The following is a 26390-nucleotide window of genomic DNA, read 5'->3' as shown; positions in this document are numbered from 1 at the left end:
ACAGCCACCAACCTCCCTTAATATAGCCACTGCAATTCTGTGAAGTATCCTTGGGTTTCATGAAAGGCGCTATATAAATAAAAGTTATTATTATTAATATTATTATTATTATTATTATTATTATTCTTTTGAATATATAAGAGAAAAATACCCTCCCCATGACGTCAGTTTATACGGCCAATCAGCACCATGGGAACCTCTCTCTCCCTCGCTTGATCGCTCTTTGTGCGTGCGTTCATGCGTACGTCCGTGCGTGTGTGTCAACTAGTTGTTAGCTAGCGCTAGCTACCCAGTTAGCTAGCTCGTTGAAACATTTTAACATAGGCACCGTTTATGCCAAGAAACAGCTGTTGTTCATCATGAGAGAGGACCTCCGCTCCCGCTGTATGTCTGTCAACCTTTAAAGACAAAGAAGATGGGGGACTTTGAGAGAACAATGATAAGTTAGCCAACAGTTTTTGGACAGGCGATTGCCTTGCTCGCTAGCATCCTGAGAAGGAAAGCTCTGAGATTTTGCAAGGACTGGATGCGGAAGGAGGATATGAGGCAAGCTGGACAACTAATGCTAATTGTAAGCTCTGCTGGGATCCAACTGTGGAAAACATTTCACTGTGAGCACAATTATCAAGCTAACATTAGCTAATGACTGGCAACTAACATCCACCTAGCTAGCGATCAGCGGTTAAGCTGTTGTAGGCTGGAGGTACATTTAACGTTACCAGCTAACGATGAGGACATAGACGTTTCCCAGGTTCAAATAATGCTGGTATATGCGGCCTAGCATTAGCCGGTAACTAGCGTCAATAGTAGTGTCTAATGATGTTTAATGTTTGTCAGCCAGTTTGCAGTAGTGAACTGCTGTTATCGATGATGTTTTTATATTCACCGAGGTGATTGAAAGCGGTGCTGGTTAAACAGGCTGAATTGTACCGATCATAAATGCATATTCGTTAGCTAGGCTAAATTGTCTGCTAGCTTGCTAATGTCAATCAGAAAACTTGATCTAGCTGGCACAGTAATGGCCTTGAAATGAGAATAGTGTGTGTTAGCTCTGTCATCCTGTCTGAAATCTAAAAGATATATCAACTATGTAATGTACATCAATTTACAAGCTTTACACTCATTTTAATCATTGTAACGTGAGTAAGTGCCAGTGTCAGTTTAAGTCATTCTTACCTGTGCTTTTAGTGATCAGTCAAAAATTCTCCAACTCATCGTAGTAGCTGGTCAAATGATTATTACTGTGTGATCTAGGTTAGAAGTTATGAATGATAAATTATTTTGACTCAACACAAATATAGTCTATTTTATCTTGTGATCTTGTGCTAAATTAATTCAAGATCAGCTGTAAATCAAGAGGAAATAGTTTCATTATCATGTGGAATTTAAGGAAGTACTAAAGATAAAACTGGAAACTAACTAGAAAAGACCCTTTAAGGTACTTTTCTCCACAATTTATATGTGCATCTGGACAGCTGACAGATTTATAATACATTTAAACTTATTTTGTGATTTACAGTGTAATTTCATGAATGGATTATTGCTCAGCGCCCCTCCCCACTGAATGCAATGTTTAATATGTAGCTACATATACGAAACAAACCAGTTTTGATCTTTCTTACAGATGAATGTTTTTTCATACATTCAGTGGGTTACCAATGTGCCAAAAAGTCACCTTCTTGATTACCAAACAAGGATTAGGCTAGAGTGTGGTGACGTTGGTGCAGGGAGAGAGCACATACTGGCACAAGAATATGCAAGGACTCTTAACCTCAACTGAAGTGTGCATATCCAAGACACAGAACTATTGTCCTTAATGACACAGTCTTGGTTAACCTGCCATCCCCAATGGAAGTGCCATCGTAGACACAAGATACTGTGGCTCGAACTGCTGCACAGTTTTATGAGCTACAGCCTCGGAGGAAGCATTTCAGCTTTTGGTTGAACTTGAAGGTGGAGATGGGTTCCCAAGCTCTTCAGATATTGCGGCAGGGTGTGTGGGCTTCACTCACAGGAGGCTGGTATGTGGACCCACATCAGAGCACGTTCTCCAACTGCTTCCACCTCTACCTTTGGATATTTCTCCTGGCCTTCCCCTTTCTACTGTACATGGTAAGCACGTTTTCACAGCAGGTTGATTGCATGTTTATCAAAAATACATGAAGGAACTGCTAAACTCAGGCACACATCCTTATAAACATTGTTTACACAATACATGGATGACACATAGCATTACCTCATATTTAGTTTTCTAAGAATGCAAACTGTATGAGAGACTACACAAACATTCAAAATTAAATACCTTTTCCAATACTGCAGCATGTGCATAATTAGCTGGCATTTAAAAGAAAACTTAACACATTTGATATTGTTTTTGTTCCCATTATTTGTATGAGCTGTGTTAACAGTCAGCAACACAAGTGGGCAGACAACCAGACAGGTTCGAAACAAATCCCCAGTTTACCCCAGTCATTAGAAGTGAAAATTAAAAGGAATGCATCAAATGTGCATTTTAGTCATCCGTTGTGATTGTAAAATGGTGTGTATGTAAAACAGCAGTAAGTGAGGGAAGAGGAGTTCATAAAAAGTTGGAACAGTGAAGTCTGCAAGATCTTATGTACAGTACATTCACAACTGACAGTGTGCGTAATAACTTTAACATTTGCCTCTTAGTTCAGTGTTAGAGTGTTTTACAATGTGGGAGAACTGTGGATTTGTTTAAATTTGGCCTGAACATATGTGGTTGCCCTGTGCACTCCATTGTGTTGAATAGTTGCTGGGTAGTGTGCAATAGGAATGGACACATCTTCATAAATAAGATCCCTGTTCTAAAATCTAAAATAACCTTTAAATGTATTAATACATAGTCATTAAAACATTTGAATGTCTAAATGTAGTGAACACATCATTTTTACCTTCTTTGGTAAGACATTATTTTATAGTATAGTTGTCTATAAGCTTCCTAGTTGAAATGAGCAATGGGAATTTGCTTTCATTTGTACATAGCACTATCTTTAGTTTGAGGTCTTTTCTGGGATTTACAGTTTGCCAGCCATTGTCAAATAATTCCTGGCACTCACTCCTTGAAGTGGACTGCGTTATCTCATTTTTGTATTAAGTCTGAGTTGCTGTTATTGTCTTTTTCACTCCCTCTCAGGCTCTTCCTCCCAGCTTGGTGGTTGCAGGCGTGTACTCTGCCGTAGTGGCAGTCTTTTTCACGGCCATTAAGGTGGTGAACTATCGGCTTCATACTATGTTCGACCTTGGGGAGATTGTAGAGAAGAAGCAGGCCTCGCTCACAGCCGATGCTGCAAAGACCGACGAACGAGATGAAGGTTCAGGTGCCCATGATGGGAATCAGCACAGGTAAGAAGATTTTCTGACCAATTTTGGAGAACAGTTATGAAATCACAATGCTGTGACATGCTTAATCCTTTTAATTTGCTTTATGTGTAACTTCTCCACAGGGATAGTCATGTTGGTGTAGAGATGACTGTGTTTCGGAAGGTCAACTCAACACCCCCGGTGCGCTGTAGCTCCCAGCACTCTCTGTTTGGATTGAATCAGGTGTCGGTGAGGATTACCATATTTTATAAAAGCATGCAGTCTTCATTCTTCTCCCTCCATCATTTCTCTAATTCTACTCGTTAGAAAATGTTTCATTTCTACATTTCCTACATCAAGTATGCATCAAACAGTCATTTAGAACATTTTGTTGAGTTCCCCTGCCAGTCTGCTGGGCAAAGGTTTTCATAAGATCCAATGTTGTCATGGCCTTGTTGACATATATTAATATGGGTTAACCATTTTAGTGCACTAACTGTTTTTGTTTTTCAAATTGTCCTTATTGTTCAGGAGTTCTTGCCCCAGCTGGAGGATACAGGAGGCACTAAGGGTAAGTATCTGAATTCTGTGTTTTTATAATGCATACCAGAATTTATTTTAAACAGTGGTATATAATGTACAATCTTGAGTCTTACACTGTCCTTCCACAATTAAATTTAAGCGTCAGATCACTGTGAGTTTAGCCTGTGTTGAATATGCATGTTTTTCAGTGACCTCTTTCCTTTTACCTCAGATATCAAAGAGCTAATGCGGGAACAAGGAAACAATAATGTGATTGTTAGGTCAGCTCACCGGGAGATCCTACGCCAGAGGTCCCAGGACACCATTAGTAAGTCTTTAACTATTCAGTGACCAGAAACCAGCATCATACACTGAACACTGTCTAATCTTGCCTGTATGGAAATGAGGCACGCTCAGGAGACCAGGCTATAAGCATACCAATATTGTAGACATTCCATTGTAGGCATAGCTCTTACTACTATCCATCAGGATGAATGTTAGTGCATGCATCCACATTTATAATACTGTTATAGCCTTCCAAAATGCATTTTAATCTGATTTTGGTGCATTTTAATCTGAACTTGGTCTGTCTTACTGTACAGGGGCTCCCAGTGTGGTTCAGTCCTGCATTGCTGCTGCTCTGGGAGGAGATTTCCCACGTCTCATGGGAGTATCTGGAATGACGGCTGGATTTGGAGAACCTGGAGACTGCTTGTCTATCCCCCCTTCACCCTCCAGTCAAGAAGATGGAGGGGAGAAAGAACAGTTCCAGGAAGTGGAGGAGTTACCAGAACAACTTTCTCAACAGAGTCCTGAGGACAATGGGTTGGGGGCCTATTCTCCCCTTGGCCCCTCTGCTGAATCTGAGAGCTTGGGGGATACTCCCCTTAGCCCCCTTATAAAGAGCAGCTTAAGTGAGGAGCTGAGTGAAAATCTCCTTGGTTTGGGCCTTGACCCCGTGGCTTTTGCACCTGGGACTGAGCACCCAGGCAGCCGCAGTGGGGTAGCACTAGCTGCTGGATCTACGGACAGCTGTTTCAGTGCAGGTGGAGCCACCACAGACCGTGAGACGCTAAGCACGGTTAGCAGTTACCGCAGTGAAAAAACGGATTCCACTCAGCTGGAAAGTCCTTCATTCAGCCAGCCCCGGCCTGCAGATGGACAGACTTCTGCCTCAGCATCATTGATAGGCTCCAACATCCCCAAGCCCTCAGAGGATCCAGCAGGACAGGGTGGCAGTGATACTGACAACCTGTCAGACAGTGTGCTACTGCGCTCCCCTTCCAAAGAATTCTCCCTCAGCCAGGGCCTAGACAGGACACTTGTTGAAGGAGAGGATTTGTCCCCCGTACCCTGTGATATTGCACAGCCCCGTCCTCTCCAGAACTCTTCCCCTTCAAGTAGTGGCCACTCAGAGGTTTGCGATTTAGACAGAAATGTCCCGGTTCCTCCTCTACCCCCACCTCGGCAGGCCAATTCAGTGCCCTCAGGGCTGGCCCTGGGTCTTGTGTGTTCTGAGCCTGCTTTGCCCATATCCTCTACCCCCTTTTTACTCTCTGACCAGCATGCGCTGCAAGCCCAGCAGGTTGTGCGACCTAAAGACTTAAAGCTGCTGCGGGCCAGCGGCAGTAGTGTAGGACACAGGCCAGGCCGAAGGAAAGCTCCACGAAGGCGAGCTGGAGCAGGAAGCAGTAGTTTTGACTGTGGCTCTTACAGGCGTCACCACAATCATAGACAGCACAGAGATTACATCCCTGTGCGCAGCCGACTGGGTGCCAAGGCTTACAGTGAAAGTTTGTTTGAGGATTCCAGCGACGAGGACGATGGCAGTGACATGAGCGCTGGTTCTAGCCTGGGCTCTCAGCGCAGATACAGCTCAGATGATGATGATGATGATGACGATGATGACTCAAGTTCCTCTACCTCCTGCTATTCCCCGGACCTCGCTAACACTGGTATTATATCCCCGCTTCCCTCTGCTGCTCAACTGCCCACTCCAAGGGAAGGGGATTTACCTGAAACTGCTGGCCCCTCACATTCTCGTGCTGCTCAGCGCTCTTCTAGCACTGCTAGTGCTAAGACTCATGCAAGAGTGCTAAGTATGGATGGGGCAGGTGGAGGCCAGAGCAACACAGCGGCTTTGCCTTCTACTCTGCTTACAATGCCCTCCACCTCCACCCCTGCACCTCGCACTCTCACCATCTCTAAGTCTGATCTGGAAGCCCGCACCATGCATACTGAAGGCTTTCCTGGAACTCATCATCATCGGCTGGATTCTCTTGGAGGCTCTTGGACTGGCAACCAGATGGGCTGGAGGGCAGAAGAGCTGGTTGAAGAGGGAGCTGTGGGAGGAGGTGAGTTGGCGGTAACCTTATAATCAGTGTCCATACTGTGTGTTTTTGTTCCATAACTTCCTAGTTTTTGGTGCGTGAGATGGCAGAATCCTGGGATATTTTCAATATGTTTGGAGTATCACGCTAATTAAGAAAAGTATCCAGTCCCAAATATGAAGACGTGAAGTTGTGAGGCATCTTGAGAAAAAAAGATTCTGGCTGATATTGTTGATGGGAACTCATTTATTTTCCATAATACAATATTACCATATTTTAAAAAAGTTAAAATGCCAAAGAAAGTCGGTCCCTTATCTCTTGCCCTGTACCAAAAAGCCCAAAAGGGTTGACCATAACAACTTCAGCTTTAAGTTGGTGGTGATTTTATATATCTAGTGATAAAGCGTAACATGAAATCAGTACATGAAATTAAATTGAAAGATATACATTTGAAAAACTTTTTTATTTTTTATTTAACACAAATCAAGTGGTGGCAACGAAAGAGAGATCAAATTTAGGTATAAATTAACAGTGCTCACATAAAATCATATTTAATGAAATTTGCGGTCTGCCTTGACTCTAATTAAATTTACTTATTTAGCGTCACTATCCCTTTAAGGTTGATCTGAGTCACAAATTTAAAAGTAAACATTGCAGTAACTTACCTTAAATCAGTGCTTACAGTACCTCCATATTTGTAACTCATACTGGAAGTTTACAAAACCGTGAAATAAATGGAACGCAAATTTTAAGATGTTGAAAAGGAGCTCCCTGCCTTTAAATATTAGTTGTAGCTATTTGTTGTAATACAACAGAGACAAACATTTCCTTTAACATCACAACATGCATGTGTTTGGAGACAGTGGTAGTAGTAGGGACTAGTGAATTTAATGCAAGATGCCAGAAAGTCCAAACAGCGTTTAATGACAAGCAGCCTTATAGTTATAGGCTGGAAGCCGTTTTAATGCCTCGCTGTATAAACAAAAATGTTTAAATGGTGACAACCTTGAGAGGTGGGCTGTCTTTGGCAGACGGAGGGTGTTGTGTTGCTTAAGACTGGTGCTGCTCAGTAAGCTTTTTATGTTGAAATGGAGCATGTGCAGATACTGGATTAATGTGAAAAAAATAAAAGCACAGTTCTTTTCTCTTTTGTCTTGGCCTTACCACTGATCTAAAGGCAGGAGAAATACAACCAGCTACTAGTGCTCTAGGAGCTTGCATTGCTCTGGGCAATGTTGCCTTTTGTAGTGATCCAAGGAAAGCATCATGACGGAAGTTGTTCCATGAACTATGACTTCTCCTGAGTGTCCATATGTCCTTCAAGAGTTGGCACAAGTGCCATTGCTCAAATAAGCAATAGCCCTAATTTAACACCTATTTGCTTGTTTACAAGACAAACATTTGTTTGTTGTGGAACAAACGGACTTTGCCCTGTATGCTGTTGTAACACTTGTAATAATAATACCAAACTTAACATATCTTGACTTTTAAAGGTGTATTCTAAGTTCTTTTCTGACAGTTGAGGAAATATAACCGATACAAGTGAGTAAATAAGATCATTGGAAAAAAGCTGCATAGAAACTGAGGACAAAAAAGATTATAAAATATAATGAAGCATTGTTTTACAGTATCCATCCTCAGATTACAAAGACATTATCCCCCCTTAACTTCAGCCTTGACCATAGTACAGTCAAAAGGACCTTTCCACGATACAGTAGATGAAGGAAGTTACAGGAAACTTAATTTTTCTTCTGTATCTATATGTATGAATACATAAAATAGATTCTATCTGATACAGCTACCTGGGGACTGTAAGTACCAGATACTTCAACAGTGCATCCACTTTAATGATCACTTTAAGCACAGACAGACAGGGCAGAAACTGAAAGTCTGTTTACTAATTAATCTGCACTGATGGTGTTGACAAAATATCAGCCTCATATTTGCAGACAGGTGGCTAGCTGACGTTAGCTGAACACTGAATAAAGTAGAATCTACACACTGTTCACTTCCACAGCTTCATATACTGTAGCCAGAGATAATGTCTCTTTAGGAAACACAAACTGAGGGCTCAGATCAGTGTGCAGACTCTCTTTCAAGTCTATCCCTCTCATATATTCAATCTCTAAATACGCTACGAGACAGCCAGAGTCAGCTAATCATCCTGAGTCCCATCAGTCGTGACTCAAGGTGGTTAATATAGCCAGCTATCATCTAACTTACGTTACTTTTTAGCTTAAAGTAATCTTTTAGTGCATGTTTAAATAACTCGATTTCCACAACGTAGACATTTTACACGAAAGAAACGCATAACATTTAGCACAGAAGTACTACTTAATTAAAAAAAAAAATGCCACAATGTCAATAAAGGATCAAATAGGGTAATTCATGAATGTGTCCAAAATGATAGAAGTGTCAGGATCCAGAGAATCAAACCAAAATCTAAATGTACTGAAATAACAACATCCAATTGATAAATCAAATTTCATTATAAATTATTACAAACATTAGACCAATCAAATCACTCTAACCAAAACTGGACTATTTTTAGATTGATCACATCAAAGTGTATATATTCATGTCAGGGTTTCCAGCAGTGTGTTTTAGTGTAAACAACTCTACTAATGTCAGATGAAATGAACACACTTTGATGAAAAATAATGTTAGGCTTTAAGGGCAGTGTCACCCACCGCCTCCACAGTTAAAGTTATTTGGCTATAACCTCTAATTACTTGAGGAAATCACTGATGTAGCTTATTCTGTTATGCTACAGATGACCATCAACATTAAAGTGCTCATATACATAAGTGCTTTTTTCCTTTCCTTTATTGTGTTATGTCTTTTTTGTGCACGTTATAGGTTTACAAAGTGAAAAAGCCCAAAGTCCACCCCAAAGGGACTTACCATCTTCCAGAGAAAACACTGTTCACAAACTGCTCCAAACAGCTCTATTGTAGTCCAGCCTTTACTTCCGTGACAAATGTGCGTCAATTTGTAGCACACGTTATAATGTTTGCCTAGCTGCTAGCATGGCACGCCTCATACTCTGCAACTGACTAGCTAGCAGTACTTAGTGCGCATGTGCAACTCCCAACAAAGATGGTACAGAAATGGGATGCCTCACTCTGTAGCTAAAACAGAGAGCTCAACACACAGGATGAAAAGAGGAGCTGCAACAATGTGCAGTACAACAAACATATGGTGTTTTCTGAAAATTAAACCACATAAACCTATTCTGGTACAACTTCTAAATACAATTATGAACCTGAAAATGAGCTTAATATGAGCACTTTAATGTGTCATTAAGCAATATTGTTTACCATGAACATGGACTCAGTTGGGGTTGCCATGCCTGGATGAATGTAGAGGAATCAGTTTTATTAATATTTAAGCTTTATTCAGTTAATACATACAATTGCACAATGTCTCATCAATGAGTCATTCAGGATACTTGTTTGGTAATGTCTGCTTTGCATAACTACCTTCTAAATGCAAAAGTTAAAATGGCAAAAGTTAAATTCAATAATGGGCTATTGTTAGATTCCTTGTATTGTGTATTGACACTGTAATGTAAACCATTGCATTGATGTAACTGATAACTCTTTTCTAGCCTTGGCTTCAGAGGATGGGGACAAACACGACTCAGTCAGCAGTGTTAAGAGGACCCAGGCCATCCGCAGGAGACACAATGCTGGGAGCAACCCTACACCGCCCCCTTCCACCATGGGATCCCCTCCCAGGTTAGTCGATTTAGCAGACCTGAGAGGGGGTTATAGTTGTTTGTCGGTGTTTTTTGCCCCCAACGGCTCCTTCCAGGCAGCGCTGGATTAGGCACTAGTTATGGTTAGGGTTAGGTACCTTGAAGTCAACGGTCGCAGCGCTGCCTTGAAGTCAATTAGGCAATGGTTATGGTTAGGGTTAGATGCCTTGGAGGCAGCGGTTGCAGCGCTGCCTGGAAGGAGCAGTTGGGGGCAAAAAAACACCATTGAGCGTTATAGTTGGTGCTTTGCCTTAACTGTGCCTATATTTGCCCCAATCTCTACCAAGTCTGTAGTAGTCAAAACAAGTCAGCAAGTTTACAGTTGATGGATGTAAGAATTAGTCATTCTAATTAAATTTGCGACTGTGTGGAAATATTCCTGGGGATTTGCCATAAAATGTATATTCTAAGCAAGTTTTGGAGTAGTGAATGATAAAATACAAATTGAGGGTACATGCCAGCCTCAGCAGGACTGATATAAATAAAAATGTAAGGCTAATGTTAGACATTAGTTATTCAACACGTTTTGTTCCTGTAGCCTTCAGGACCTCCAGCGGGCTCGGACCTCCTCTCATTCGCGGACCCGCACACTTCCCTCAGCCTTACAGTTTGCCTCCTCACTCCTACTGCCCCGCAGTGGCATCCACGAGGCCTCCACCTTCGACGACACATCAGAGGGGGCAGTGCACTATTTCTACGACGAGAGTGGTGAGTCAGTGGCATTTAGGGAGCAGTTCAACATTTTGGGAAATGGGCTTATTCGGTTTCATGTTGAGAGTTAAATGAGAAGAATAATACCGCTCTCATGTCTGTCCTTTTTAAATGTAAAGGAAACCGTGAGCTTAGATTAATGACTGGACACAGGTGGAAACCACTTCTTTTCTATTTCCATCAAGTTTGCCTCTTCCCCCTATGTTTGTAGGTTGTTCTGTTATGTGTTGAGTTTATGTTATTAAATAAAGTTCAAAAAGTTGGGGGAACACACAAATGTATCAAATGTAGCTGTTATTTCTACAAATGTGTCCGGAATATTCCTTGTTGTCATTTCAGTTTTCTGTCTTTTGTGTAACAGGAGTGAAGAGGTCCTACACATTTGGACCTGGTGGAGGTGGTTATGAGGATCCAGTTCAGTAAGTTCTAGAGTTTTTATTACCAGGTTTCCCTTTTTTCAAGACTATGAGAGTTAATTTGCTTTAAAAACATCATGACTAAAAGCTACAATTAATGCCATAATATTCCATGGTTGCAGGGAAAGGGAAAGGGAACGGGAAAGGGAAAGGGAAAGGCAGTCCCAGTCCTCAAGCTTCACCTCCACTGAGGTCCAGGAAGGGGCCCCAGTCCTGTCCATGCTCCAGCCGAGACCTGTGGTTCTACAGGGCATGCAGGTGCGCAGGGTGCCTTTGGAAATGCCTGAGGTTAGCAGTCTTTGATGTTTGATGTGGCAGATGATTTCAGGTAGAATGTCATGTAAATAATAATGTGTCGCCTCATCTCTAGTTTGATTTGGATCATGAGTCTCTACAAGAGTCCCAGGAAAACACGCTGATGATTGAGGAGAAAGCCAAACCCAAACAGTACTATCGTTTTTGGGTTCTGCCTGGAAAGTGGCTGAGGGTTCGATATGATCGACTGGCTCTTCTGGCCTTATTGGACAGGTATGCCAGACTGTTGGAGTAGAGGAAAGACAGTATTCTGTTTGTTCCCTTGTTCTCCAAGATGATACATAGCTCATTCATATCATGTAACACGTTGCATGTCCAGTAGTTATCATTTCAAGGTAATTATCGTAATCAAATACAGTGACATTTATATAGAAAGCAGTGAAATAGTGGGGTCAAAACATTTTTAATAAGTTGTCAAAATATTGATTTCTTTGCATTCTGTTGCCAGGAACCGCCGTGTGGGAGAGAACGTGTTTGCTGTGGTGCTGGCCAGTCTGGTGGCCTTCCTGGGGTTCCTACTGCTGCTCCAGGGCTTTTTCAGGGACATCTGGGTTTTCCAGTTCTGCCTAGTCATTGCTAGCTGCCAGTACTCTTTACTGAAGGTACCTTACCGCTTGAGTTGGGTACTTTATCTGTGGATTTCATTAGCAAAATGGAGCTCATCTTATTTTTACTTTTTTATATATATATATACATACACACTGAAGTAAATGCAATGACAACAAAGTTATTATTTTTATAACAAGATGGCTTCATCCCCAAAAACATTGCCAAAAAAGGCAGTGTTTGTTTATGTAATTTTTTGATTAAAAAAAATGGACCCATTGATGGCTGTGAAGATGACAGAAGTCAATGTGGTATGTCTTTTTTTGCCGTGAAGTTGAGGTTTATTTGTATCACAGCATAGCCTCTCTCAAGACTACAGAAGATGTAAAATGCTGCTCCAATCTTTTTATGCGATTCAGAGTTAAAAATCTGGCTTAATCAGTATAGCGTCTACCCAGCTGTATACAATATAATGTATGCATCAAATGATCCTGTGTGTGTTGTCTCCATCTGCCAGTGTGGCTTCTGTTTGTTTTGTTATGCAAACTGTATGTGAAACAAATGAAGCTTAAATTCCCTGCCTCTTTTTTTCAGAGTGTGCAACCAGATGCAGCTTCTCCCATGCACGTGAGTACTGGTTACACCTTCTTATATGCTAAAATGTATTTAAAGCACAAACGAAAAACAAGAAATGTCACCTTGTTGGCGCGCCTTTTTTTGTTATTTAACAGGGCCATAACTGGATCATTGTGTATAGTCGGCCAGTCTACTTCTGCTTGTGCTGTGTGATGATCTGGATCTTCGATCTATCTGGACGCTCTGGCAGCCTGCAACCCTTCTCTCTCTATGGTGTCACCTTCTTCTCTGCACATTTCCTGCTCTTTATCAGGGATATGCTCATTGGTTAGTTTTCATACACAACTCTTTACATCACTATTTTACTAGGTGTCCAGGTCACTACTCCCACTAAGATTGTTACATGTACATTGGCATTGTCAATATTTATAATTAGAGTGGTAATTTAGAGAATAGCCATACTATACATGTTCATTATACCACTGCTAAAACTTTCCACAAAGTTTTAAACCCGACATAATTTTGTTCAAGTTTCAAGTTAATAGATTCAGTTGTTTTGTGTGTGTGCTTCATTTGATTTTCATGGCTTTTTAACATTATTTTCTTTTTTGCCCAACAGTGTTTGCCTTGTGTTTCCCAGTCATTTTCCTGTTTGGGTTGCTACCTCAGGTCAACACTTTTGTGATGTGCCTGCTGGAGCAGATCGACATGCACATTTTTGGTGGAACTGGTAAGAACATGTTTATATAGACAGGATGATGGTGTAATACCTTGTCAGGAAATTAGAGAAATGCTACAGCATTTTGTGTTTAGGTTCTTCCTTATCTTCCCTCTGTCTCTTTCCTCAGCTACTACCAGCCCCCTCTCATCTCTGTTCAGCCTCATACGCAGCGTGTTGGTGGCTGCTCTGCTGTATGGATTTTGCCTCGGTGCTATCAATGTAGGTGGAACAGAGACACACTTTTTCAGTTTCAGAGATTCTGATCAGAGTAGGAATTGATGCGGACAGTCTTAAATTTGATATTGTTTTGTTTATTTGTTTTCATTAGGCACCGTGGGGGGATGCCCATGTGCCAGTACTGTTCTCTGTGTTTTGTGGCCTACTCCTGGCCTTATCCTACCACCTCAGTCGCCAAAGCAGCGACCCCACTATCCTGTGGTCAGTATTTTGTTTTACATTGTCAATAATGGCCTTAGATATCATTTAAGTTTTTGTTTTTACATGCATGATAGATTACCAGTTAACAATTTTAACAATTACATGTAGCCGTAATGAGTCAATGAGCACACCTGAAGAAGCTACAAGCTCAAACATGGAATGCATTTTCTTAGTGTCAAACCAGTTTTTGTTGTGTAAACTTTGATGTTACACCTGAGCTTTTTGTTACATTTCTCACAATTCCTTCTTGTATGTGTTTACCTCTTACATCAGGTCACTGGTCCGGTCTAAATTATTCCCAGAGTTGGAGAACAGGACACCAGAAGAACCCCCTGTGGAGATCAAGGACCCTCTTCCTGAGAAGCTGCATAACTCTGTGGTAAAGATTGCCGCTCAATTGCCTGCACAGACTGCAATGGGACGGTTTCACTTTTGATTTCAAAGTGTCAGTCTTTTTTTACATTCTTGTGCCTTCTGACTGTGTCTTTGTAGAAAGAGATTCTTCATTCAGACCTCGTCATGTGTCCCCTCATGGCTGTGATTACCTTCGCCATCAGTGCCAGCACCGTTTTCATCGCTCTTCAAGTTAGTTGGAGCAGGGTTTATGATCCTAATCTTACAACATATTTATAATTTTAGTGAAAAAATGTCCTTGTCTGTGGGAATTTTCTTGCTAATGTTCCTCTTTTTTTGCTCTTGATCCACAGCCTGCTCTTAGCTTAGTGTTGTACATCCTGGCCGGAGTTGTAGGTTTCATTACACACTATCTCCTGCCTCAGCTCCGCAAGCAGCTGCCATGGTTCTGCCTGGCTCACCCTGTGCTCCGCTCCAGAGAGTACAGTCAGTTTGAGGTCCGAGGTGAGTGTCTGATTGCTCTTTTATCCTCGTTCACATTCACATACACAGAAAGAAGTATGGGGAAGTATCTTAAACGTATAAGAAGAAAACCTACTATATGAACAACATTATAAGTATCCCCACTGGAAATAGTTGCGTGGAGTAAATAAAAAAACAGTAAGATTTGTTGTTGAAGTGAGTGCAACAGCACCAAATAATTAGTTTATTTAAACAACAATTACACAGCTGCATATTTCCAAAATCACTGACAGACTACTCAACAAATCAACACTCAACAACATCGATAGTACTTAAGTAGCTGAATTAAAACTAAAAGAACTACAATAGAGATTAGATTTATTTCATCTCAAGGCGTTTTTGTCAGTGTAAAATAACTTCACACTGCATACATGATGAAGCAGCCTGCCTCCTCCTGTACATCTTCCTTCCAGGCATCATATGTTGATCTATTTCCAGTATTTGAAGTACTAGGGCTGTCAGAAATAGTACACCATACCACGCATTGTATAAACATTTTGTAAAACATTTTTCAGTTGGATTTATTTGACAGCTGTGAAAAGCTTTAGGGGGAACATGAGGGGAAAAGCTATTGTTTGGACTGTGGATCTCCTCAACAAGTGCGTAAGATCATTTTTCTTTCCTTTTGCCCCAGATGCTGCTCAGTTGATGTGGTTTGAGAAGCTATATGCGTGGCTTCAGTGCGTGGAGAAATATTTCATCTATCCGGCTGTGGTGCTTAACTCCCTAACAACAGAAGCTCGAACTGTGGGCCAGAACCATAAAGAGCTGGACATCTAGTAAGCCTTACATCATTGTGTCTCCAAACTATTTCACATCCATACATTATACTGTTTTCCAACTCCGTTCCCGGGGATATGTGCCATTAGCTGTGTGTGATGTGGAACCGTAGAACATAAAATGAATAGACACACTGAACCACCCCCAGGTGTATTGCTTCCTGCAGGTTGTGCTCAGTAGCACGAGATACATAAAATATATTCTGTCGTTTCCTCTTTATTCCCTTTTCAACTTTTAGACCAGTCTGTATATTAGTCAATGTAATGGTGAATACATTTTCAGTTGAACTGTAGCACATGTAGCCGCTTGAAGAGCTCTTGTCATTCTTTACATTATGGTTTTAGCTGTTATGTCAATATGTGTCACTCATTTTCTGCTGTCTCTCTGTCTTTTCCTCGACCCCCACCCACCCACCCACCAGCAGCCGAGCTCTCTTCATTTCAGTAGCAGGCATGAAGTTGCTGCGTACGTCCTTCTGTGCCCCGTCGCAGCAGTACGTCACGCTGTGCTTCACCACACTCTTCTTCCACTTTGACTATCCACACTTCTCAGAGACCTTCCTAATCGACTACTACTTCATGTCCATTCTCTTCAGCAAGGTCAGGATGCACACACCCTGTCATCTCAGAATTTTGATCACAACCATAATACAATTATTAATGTACTGTTATTAATACAGCTTAATGTTAACGAGTAACACCCAGCTGAGAAGCAAAATTGCACTGCCCTCCCTGGTTGAAAAACACACAGTGTGTCTTTGTTGTGAATAGAGTTGTCAGTGTGGTTTTTTTTTTTAATGTTTTTTAATGTTTTTGTCCTTTTGAATTCTTAGATGTGGGATCTGCTGTACAAGCTGCGCTTTGTGTTGACTTACATTGCCCCCTGGCAGATCACCTGGGGCTCAGCCTTCCACGCCTTCGCTCAACCCTTTGCTGTGCCCCGTATCCTTCAGTTTCTTTGATTTTTATGTCAATAATTATGTAGTTTCCACTTTACTGTATAATACAATCTAAAACAGAGATATCCTTAACTCGTGTTACTTCAGACTCTGCTGTGCTTTTTGTTCAGGCCATCTTTTCTGCCATCTTTTCCACCCCTCTCAATCCTGTCCTGGGCAGTGCCGTGTTTGTCACCTCGTACACCAGACCTGTAAAATTCTGGGAGAGAGATTACAAGTATATTTCTTGAAAAAAAGAATCTATACAAATGTGAAATCACATTTCATAAAGTCCAAATATATAAAGTATTTTCATTCAGTTCTAATGCTAGTTTGTCGTGTTTGCAGCACCAAGCGCGTCGATCATTCCAACACCAGACTTGCCACTCAGTTAGACCGCAACCCAGGTATGCCATAACACTCTTCTCACAATCAAATGATCTCTTTTTAACGCATATTTACTTTTGTTCTGTTGTTATGGTGATGGCCTTTTTCTGCCCTTAAAGGTGCTGATGACAACAATCTGAACTCTATTTTCTACGAGCACCTGACGCGCTCTCTGCAGCACAGCCTGTGTGGAGACCTGCTGCTCGGCCGCTGGGGCAACTACACCACAGGCGACTGCTTCATCCTCGCCTCCGACTACCTCAATGCTCTGGTGCACATCATCGAGATCGGCAACGGCCTGGTCACCTTCCAGCTGAGGGGTCTCGAGTTCAGAGGTCAGCAGCAAGGGACGATGGGGGCTCACAATGTTTGTAGCTTGTAGAATGAGCTCAGTTAGAGTTGTTCACCTGCTGTTTTGAACACCTCTCTTGGGTCAAGAGTTCTCACACAATAGCATTTATTTATAGAGATCAGGCTATTGCACAGTAGGTCAGTCAATAGTATTCATGTAAAAAGTGGCAGCTGACAAGGTCAAGCTACTGTGCACCATGAAAAATATAGCTATCTAACATAACCCTGTATTTTATATGTATGCCTCGGCACCAGCGATAGCAACGGCCTGAGGCATTATGTTTTCGGGATGTCCTTCGGTCCATCCGTGAACGCGATGTCTTAGGAACGCCTCGACGGAATGTTTTTTACACTCATTGTAAAATTTCACACAAATGTCTAATAGGATACAAAGATGAAGTGATGGAATTTTATATGTTAAAGGTCAGCTTCACTGTGACATCATGATGTTCTGCAAAAATGCTTTTCTGGCCATTATTCATAACTTGATTGTGATCATATTTTTACATTTGGTCGGATACTGAATTGGGTGCCCACCTTGAAACTGTGGTGATTGTATAGATCTTCTTTGCTGTTGTTTCGCCAATTATATTCTTAAGTCTTCACCACTTATTATTATTATTATTATTATTATATATGAGTCTGGACAGACATTAATCTAAACTGCAACTTGACTGGTTGGCAGAGGCATACAACTGCTAGTTATTTAATAATTTACTTTTTGTGCCTTTTTTATTCTAAAGACAAGATCAGCTTCATGGCTGTGGGTATTTTAAGGTTGTTCAAGAAAGATAGATGTGGTGTTGATGTTGTGCATCACTCTCTTAAGACGTCACTGGACAATAAAGCATGGCTTTATAATCTAAAATTAAAATTTTTTAGTTATTTTTAAAATAGTTATTTTGATGTTTATGCAGGCACAGAGGATGTTTATTCTTGTAGCCTTGTATTTAGTCCAGTCAAATAATGGAAACTTATTTTAATTTATTTTAAATGTAAAGTATCAATCTCTGCAACATTCGGCAAAGTACATTTACAAGTATATACAGGAAAGCGCTTTGCTTATGCAGCTTATCTGCGTCACATCTGTCCAGGTACCTACTGCCAGCAGAGGGAGGTTGAGGCCATCACAGAGGGGGTAGAAGAGGATGAGGGCTGCTGCTGCTGTGAACCTGGTCACCTTCCCCACATGTTGTCATTCAATGCTGCCTTTGGACAGCGGTGGCTGGCCTGGGAGGTGGCCGCCACCAAGTACGTACTAGAGGGCTACAGCATCAGTGACAACAATGCAGCCTCCATGTTGCAAGTATTCGACCTTCGTAAGATCCTCATCACATACTATGTCAAGGTAAGCCATTGATCAAGAGAGTTCTTCTTTTTGCTTAGTTTTCTTATACAGGGTTTCAGCTGGGTCTTAAAAAGTCTACAATTTCAAAATCAAAATTTTAGTCCTTAAAAAGTCTTAAATTCGCTGAAGTATTGTGTTCATGGTCTTAAATCATTTTAAACAGGTCTTAAAGGAACACGCTGACTTATTGGGACTTTAGCTTATTCACCGTATCCCCCAGAGTTAGATAAGTCCATACATACCCTTCTCATCTCCGGGCGTGTCGTAACTCTGTCTGACGCACCCACCGCTAGCCTAGCTTAGCACAGATGCTGGAGGTAACTGGCTCCATCTAGCCTACTGCTCCCAATAAGTGACAAAATAACACCAACGTGTTCCTATTTAAATGTTGTGATCTGTGCTAAGCTAGGCTAGCGGTGGGGGCGTCGGACAGAGTTACGACACGCCCGGAGATGAGAAGGGTATGTATGGACTTATCTAACTCTGGGGTTTACGGTGAATAAGCTAAAGTCCCAATAAGTCGGCGTGTTCCTTTTTAATTTTCCTACGTCAATGTAACGCTACCTCTAACTCTCATTGAAATGTTCCACAGCGCTTTGGATTGTGTTTTTTTATTATTATTTTTTATTCTGTGGTTTTGTAGTCGTTAGTCCAAATATAGTTTGCTGTATTACGACTACAAACGAGACCAACTGACTTTGTTTTTGATGTCGTGATATAGGTGTTAAATTGAATTCATAATGGTCTTAAAAAGTCTTAAATTTGACTTGGTGAAACCCTGTTATATCATGCTTCTTGCAAACACTTGACATGGTTGCATGCCTCTTTTAAGCTGCTGGAGACTCAAGACTCTATTTTATAAAATTACTTTTCTATATGTCTACACACTAGAAATGTCTGTTTAATATCATTTTTGTTAAATAAGTTCCTGTTCACATTGCTTTTGCATATACTGAAGGCCTGATTGAGTTCAGACCAGGGTATGACCAATCACAGTAGGACTGAATAATAAGTTTTCTATTTTGAAGATCCAATAGCAATGTAAAATGTGCACACACTTTGCATCCAAGCCTTGTACTGAAATGATAACTGAAATTGAAACCTCTAACCTTGATGTGTTTGTTCCCTTCATCAGAGCATCATCTACTATGTGAGTCGGTCTTCTAAGATGGAGGAGTGGCTGACTAATGAGACAATTCAGGAGGCTCTACGGCCTTGTCTCGGGCCGAACTACGTAGACAGTGACCCCACCTTCAACCTGAACATCGATGAGGACTACGACCACAGGGCCTCTGGCATTACCCCCTCCTCATTCTGCATGGTTTACCTAGACTGGATTCAGTATTGCAATAGCAGGCGTCAAACGGTTAGACTCTCATTCACAATAGAATCCCACAAGTTTAACTTGTGATCAGAATACATATTTAAAACATAATCCTGGTACAACCGGAGTAGTATTTGTGAACAAAAAAAGTACACTATTTTACCATTTGTCCAACTTCTCTATTGTGTTGTAGCCGGTAACTTGTGAAAGAGATTCTCCACTTGTCAGCCTCTGTTTTGGGCTGTGTATCCTGGGAAGACGAGCTCTGGGCACCGCCTCCCACAGCATGTCTGCAAGGTAAGGCGTACTACCCTGTTTCTCACTGTGGTTATTACCACCTGTCATTACCCAATATGCAACTGTTGTTGTTGTTGTTTATCTGTTTGACAGCTTGGAGCCGTTTCTCTATGGCCTCCATGCACTCTTCAAGGGAGACTTTCGCATCACGTCTCCCAGGGATGAATGGGTGTTTGCAGATATGGACCTGCTGAACCGAGTTGTGGCACCAGGAGTGCGGATGTCCCTCAAGTTACATCAGGTAGAGGAAGAAGAAGAAAACTAGCCCTGAGGTTAAAATGACAGTTTTTAATCCTTGAACTGAGACCAACCCTGTATTCTGCGTTTCCTCAGGACCACTTCACATCTCCAGATGAGTATGAGGATCCTATGGTTCTGTATGACGCCATCACTGCCAATGAGGAGAAGATGTTGATATCTCACGAGGGTGACCCCGTGTGGCGCAGCGCCATTCTAGCAAACATGCCTTCACTGCTGGCACTGCGCCACATCATGGATGACGGCAGCGACGAGTACAAGATCATCATGCTTAACAAGAGGTTCCTCAGTTTCAGAGTCATCAAGGTTACAGCTCTTACTCTTTATTACTTGGTGTCTTGTTATCTCTGGCTTGTTTAATTAACTATTGCTGTATGGGTTTGTTATTTAGTCCTATTTTTCTATGAAATTCAATTGCTTTATGTACAGGATGCTTTTCCTGGCCTGAACCAGATAAGGCCTGTGTTGTTTATATTCAGCCTGTCCTCCCCTGCACTGCATTGACCTCCTTCTGCTGCACCCCTACAGGTGAACAGAGAGTGTGTGCGTGGGCTGTGGGCGGGCCAACAGCAGGAGCTGGTTTTCCTGCGCAACCGTAACCCAGAGCGTGGTAGCATTCAAAACGCCAAACAGGCCCTGAGAAATATGATTAACTCCTCATGCGACCAGCCGATCGGCTACCCCATCTACGTGTCCCCCCTCACCACCTCATACGCCGGGGGGCACAGCCAGCTCCGGTCAGTGTGGGGAGGCCCTATCAGCCCACACAACATTTACACCTGGCTCATCAGTAGCTGGGACAGGTACATGTTTGAACTTCATGTGACACAAGTCTTTCGGGGACAGTGATGCTAGTATGAACATCGTAAATCTAATGCATGTCCCTCTGCAGGTTACAGAAAGGTTGTGGTGCTGGCTGCAACAGCGGAGGAAACATTGAGGACTCTGACTGTGGAGGCGGCTCCACCTCCATCTCCACCAACCCAGCCGTTCACACCACCCAGAGCACACCCGCCTCCAGCCTTCCCCAGCCGCACATCACCACTGTCCAGCCCTTCATGGGTAAGACCTGAAACCAAGCACTGATTTTGTTATAACAGGGTTTCCGTGGGGTCTTAAAAAGTCAAAAAAGTCTAAAATTTCAAAATTTTAGGCTTTAAAAAGTCTTAAATTCGCTGAAGTATTGTACAGTATTCTAGGTCTTAATTTTCCTACATCCATATAACGCTACCTCTAATGCTTCTGCAGCGCTTTATAATGTGTTTTTTTATTCTGGGGTTTTGTAGTTCTTTCCGTCGTTAGTTCAAATATAATTTGCTGTATTACGACTACAAATGAGACCAACATGCAACTTGTATTGCAGCCAATCTAGACACCAGTCATTTAATGCCAATGAGGAAATTGTGGAATTGTTTCAGACTTCTGACTTTTTTTCTGATGTCGTGATAAAGGTCTTAAATTTCGTCCATAATGGTCTTAAAAAGTCTTACATTTTTTATTTGGTGAAACCTGTATAAACCAATATTGTATATATTATAGATTGCTAAAATAGTTAAACTGTTCTGTTCTTCCGTTGTTTTACCCTGATGTCGTTCATACATTCAACAATGCTTGCTTCTGGTCATAACGTTCAGCTGGCCAGTCAGATGGTGTAAATGTATTAGGAGCAGTTCTTACCTTGCCTTTTGCAAGGAATGCAAGCTGAGTAATTTAATTTAGACCTTTTTAATTAAGTAAAAATGACTAAATGAAATGTTTTTTTCCTGGCATTTCAGGTACAGACAACCCTGTAGGTCCAACCCAGAGCTGGCCTCACCACCCCCAACCTCTCCCATTAGCTCTGCTTAGCCAATCAGAGGGCAGGATGGAGGCAGGACTGCTCACAACCCTTCAGCGGACATCCTCAATCCAGGGGCTCCTGTGCCAGCAGCTGTCCAGCTCCCAGCTTTCCTTTAGCAGCTCTGTGGCTCCTCCTCCTCTGCAAGGCCCAGAGCGCTTCTGCCCAGCGAGCCTCCTGGAGAACTCGGGGCACAGAGCAGGCCAGCGGGCTGGCCTCGGCCAGGGCGGCGGACTACACTATGAGAGCCACTTTGGCAAGTGGAGTTTTTCAGGCAGGAAGGGCTTTAACGGAACAGCTGCAGTGGAGGGGGAAGGAATAACAGTACAGACCATACGCACACAGGTGAGTAGGCTGCTGTTCTTTTAGTGTTGTAATATGTCATATGTAACTTTAGTTGTTCAGCCCATAGCCAAATAAATCAATTTCATTAAAACATTAAACAGTAGGGAAACTAATCATTAGTTTTGTGTTATTAACAGAATTTTGAATTCTTTTAAATACAGACTAGGGCAGTAACCAACATTATGAATATCATACCTACCTACTGAATTTATATCACATGCTTTATTTTGAGCAATCGACTGATTCATGACTCAAACTGCAAGAGTGTAGGTTTATTATAGCTGTTAGTGAATAGTTCTTGTAGTTGAGGAACACAAACAGGAAGTTGGTCAGAACTATGCAACGCTTTGATGATGATATGATAAAAATTGCTCAGCAATTGTTTAATTGACTGTCAATAAGCAACATTAGGTGGGCTTTTCATTTCCTGTTTGGTCAGTGGAGACGATGTTGGTGATAAATATGTACCTAAATCAACTTGAAAACTTGAAAAATTGCACGTCATGTTTTTTAGTGGAATGCTGATTTTCTTGGCTGAACTTTTTTTCTTTCAATATTTTACAGCCTACTCCTGCACCCCTACAAGAGGCCATTCTGACACAAGATCCTCTGGGAGCCACTCAGACGATGGATCCCACTCTGCTGACTGCAGGGGACCCCCCCCCCCCCCCCGAGAGGAATCCACAGAGCTGCCTTTACTTGAGCACCTGCGCTGAGTCTGTACTGGGAGACCCCGAGTGACATGCTCTGCAGTGAAAGCACACCGCGGTCGAATCTGGACCGGGCCTGGCCTGCCCAGACCAGACTCATTCCACCTTCTGGACTCATTCCATCAACCTTAACCTCTCACGACCCACTGCAATACTGGACGGATTTGGTTATTTACACATCACCCCTCTCCTTCTCAGCCAAAGGAGTTAAACATCTGATAGCATGCTGAACTGATGCACGTCAGATCATGAAATGATTTCAGCCAACCTGGTTTTTCCAAAGTCAGCTTTCATCATGACTTGGGATGATATACTCGTCGTTGTTTTCTGACAAAGGCACTTGGTGTCTCTATGGACAACCTTTGGTTGTAACAGTAGTGACAGGCCAGAAAGGCCAGTGCAATTATAAGGGATATTTTGCTTGAGGATTTATTATTTTTCTATACTGGAGAATAGGGGATCGCATAAGACTTTGGCATCTGCAGCAGCAGTTTTTATTTGCATAACCAATAAAAAAAAAAAAAAAAGAGAGATCCTACAGTATGTTGCTGTATGTGCAGGTGAAGGATATATGGAAACCATGATAAGCCTTGTTTTGTTTTTTCCCATTTTACCATCCTCACCGGACCTACAGTTGCGCGTAAAACAATATTTAACAGTATATTGACCAATTTCAGGAGCCTCCCCTTCTACTCCCTCCCTGCACATTATACATATTCAACAACAACAACAACAACAAAACACACCCCACCAAAATGTCATCTTTGTCCTCTGGCCTATTTCCTACAGAGGTGCCTGACAACATCAACACTCAACAGTTCTGTCTTGAAGCAAGTTTCAGGGGGAAACAAATGCCCTTCCATCCCAGCCAACATGTGGTGCTTTAACTGCTAGTTTACAGTCTATGTAGGCCTGGAAGCAAGTCCTGAATCTGACTAGCAACACAGTGATGTGGGTTGACTTCAGACAGAGCTGGTGTCCATTGATCAGGATCGAGCGGAGGGTGATTCCAATCTGTGAAAATTGTGTTGATCACAGACCTACAAACTGGAAGTGTTAGGAACTTAAAGTCTTTTTGTTTGGGTGGAATGTCTTTTTTTTTTTTTTTAACTTGAAGAATAGGTGCACCAAGTTTGTTTTCTTTGGATGACCGATCAATGACACCCTCTCTGATTGATCAGATCCACTCAGCTCATGACTTTCTCAAATAAAGGGACCCAGGCTGCTTTGTGTGGGGAGCTCTGTTTTCTTTGCCTGCAGTATGGCCCCTCCCGTTACTATACTACTGCTTCTGCATCTCCTGCTACTACTAATATACCCACTACTACTGCTGTTTCTACAGTCAAATCCAGCGTTTTAGTTGGAAATAAACAAAGTTGAATAAATACTGAAAGCAAAGGTGGAATATTTATTTGATTAATATTGTCTTACAGATATCTTTAACAGGGTTTGTCATTATGGTGTGATGATGTAACGAATTGGAAATCTGCCTTCTGTCAACTGTACCCCCACCCCTCCCTCAATTTGTTTGGTGTCATCACATTTGTATCATCTCACCAATGCCTGTTTTTTTTTAAGTCTCTAATATAACTGGAAGTATTCCTGAGAAGTCACTTTAAGTTGGTTTCTTTCCCACTCCTGCACTCTCTTTGTTCCACCACTGTGAGAAGCAAATTAAAACACTGATTGAGGTTTGAAGTAGATCACGCAAAAAGAAGCTGGCAGTCCGACCAAATGTGGCCCCAAATGTGTCTTTGTCTGCAGTGGTTGAATGATTCTGAAATAACCTTGTGCTATAGCACATAACTGTTGACAGAAGACTTGCCTCGTATGCTATTTTTCTCACCAAATTATATCTTATAAATGGTATTCCCCTTTAGGAAACTTGAAAGGAGGCCAGCGTTCTCAGGGTCTATAATGGGAAAGAAATTGACTTTTTCTGCAGGAAGACTTTTTGTTCAAAAGGAAGAACCTCAAAAGGGGGATAAAAGAATAAGTGTCTCGGTGAGCCAGGTCGAGTACCGGGTCACACTGACGTTACAAAACACGGCCCCCTTTACAGCATTTTTTTTCTCTCTGGGTTGAAATATGTTCTGCATCCTGTTACGCCACATTTTGTTGAATCACTTTGACTGCAGTTCACCCCCCCCCCCACACACACACACACACACACACGCACACACTCACACTTCCAGGTCCTTACAAAATTATGAATAAGGCACACAAAATATAAAGCTTTTTTTTTTTTTCTCCTTTTTTAAAAATATTCTAGCAGCCTTGATATTTCTGTCAGTCTCGGCTGTGAAGAAGCCGTGACAGGTGAAAAGTGCGTTAAAACAGGTTAGTAACTCCCTCAGGACTCAGGAAAAACAGACTTTTTGATCAGTACTGTTTTCTGTTTTTCTTTTCTCCCCATTCATCTTGTATCCAGAGCAACGCAGTATTTTTTTAATTTTTTTTTGCTGGGAGTATGGAAAGCACAAGTTAACGGACAGACGTGGGGGTCAATAAAAATGGATTTCTTAATCTCTGAAATTATGTACAGCATGTTTCGTATATAAATATATATTTAAAATATAAATCTATTTTATTATTATTGGATTTTGGGTTCTTTTACGTTTAATACACCATGTTGAGGTTTATGGGAGGGACTCTTGTGTTTACCCATCAAAGGGGAGAGCTGAGTGGAGAGAGGCATTCTTCACATTGAAATGTGCAGTTTGGGAAAAATCAATTTATACTTCTTTTGCACAAAATGTATCATACACCATCCCACTTTGTTATTGTTTTAGTTGTTTTGGCAGGGGGGTCTTTTATTTAAGAACTTTAAGTCGATGTTCAATGTTCTGTACAGTTTTTTTTATGTGATTATTTTTTCCTCCTATTTAAATTAAAGGTTTTTGTGTCATCGTTTGCAAATCAACTGCTGTGAGTGATTTTCTTTTTTTTTTTTTTTATCCAGGGAATCTTAAGACTTTGCATTAATTTGTACTTATTTTTAAACCACAACAATTATATTAACTTTAGTGATCCGTTGACTTTTTGTCTAGTGTACATCATCAGGTCTGAAGTAGTGCTTCAGTGCTGCATATTCTAAACCGGAAAGAAAAATCTGGGTAAAAGCAAGAAAGTAGTGTTTAGAAAGCAATTAACCTTCTTAACCTCTGACTCAGTTTACAGTTACCTGAAATATGCTGCCACTGATGCAGACATACAAACCTTTTAAATAAGGAAAACGCAATACTGTGATGGCAGAAACTTAAAACTAAACTGTTAAATGT

General features: G+C 41.5%; 1 protein-coding gene across 5 annotated transcripts; it reads left to right on the top strand.

Moving 5' to 3' along the window:
* Positions 1 to 244: 244 nt before the first annotated feature.
* Positions 245 to 26032, top strand: LOC144528152 (pecanex-like protein 3). Of its 5 annotated transcripts, none has more exons than XM_078266626.1 (36): positions 245 to 546; positions 1625 to 2112; positions 3158 to 3366; positions 3468 to 3573; positions 3856 to 3895; positions 4079 to 4174; positions 4449 to 6200; positions 9787 to 9916; positions 10475 to 10644; positions 11009 to 11066; positions 11186 to 11351; positions 11434 to 11591; positions 11827 to 11980; positions 12519 to 12551; positions 12656 to 12827; positions 13120 to 13230; positions 13349 to 13440; positions 13550 to 13659; positions 13933 to 14038; positions 14152 to 14244; positions 14367 to 14517; positions 15170 to 15314; positions 15737 to 15914; positions 16148 to 16256; positions 16361 to 16490; positions 16601 to 16659; positions 16759 to 16974; positions 18085 to 18338; positions 19474 to 19704; positions 19856 to 19959; positions 20053 to 20200; positions 20293 to 20523; positions 20746 to 21020; positions 21110 to 21279; positions 21993 to 22399; positions 22964 to 26032. In XM_078266626.1, the coding sequence occupies exons 2-36, from the start codon at positions 1960 to 1962 to the stop codon at positions 23138 to 23140; spliced, it is 6894 nt and encodes a 2297-aa protein (XP_078122752.1). In that variant the 5' UTR covers positions 245 to 546; positions 1625 to 1959; the 3' UTR covers positions 23141 to 26032. The 5 variants fall into 5 exon arrangements, with proteins under 5 accessions (XP_078122752.1, XP_078122754.1, XP_078122753.1 ...); XM_078266628.1 differs by having other exon boundaries at positions 245 to 571; positions 11186 to 11321; XM_078266627.1 differs by having other exon boundaries at positions 245 to 571; positions 15740 to 15914.
* The last annotated feature ends 358 nt before the right edge of the window (positions 26033 to 26390 follow it).

This window comes from Sander vitreus, chromosome 13 (assembly GCF_031162955.1).
Source record: "Sander vitreus isolate 19-12246 chromosome 13, sanVit1, whole genome shotgun sequence".
In the NCBI taxonomy this organism is placed as follows: domain Eukaryota; kingdom Metazoa; phylum Chordata; class Actinopteri; order Perciformes; family Percidae; genus Sander; species Sander vitreus.
This window is presented reverse-complemented; position numbering and strand designations above follow the sequence as displayed.

Coding starts and splice junctions, on each gene's coding strand:
- LOC144528152 (XM_078266626.1), top strand. CDS start 1,960: ATGGGTTCCCAAGCTCTTCAGATATTGCGGCAGGGTGTGTGGGCTTCA. Junction 10,645..11,008: donor CTATTTCTACGACGAGAGTG/GTGAGTCAGTGG, acceptor TTTGTGTAACAG/GAGTGAAGAGGTCCTACACA. Junction 21,021..21,109: donor CTCATCAGTAGCTGGGACAG/GTACATGTTTGA, acceptor GTCCCTCTGCAG/GTTACAGAAAGGTTGTGGTG.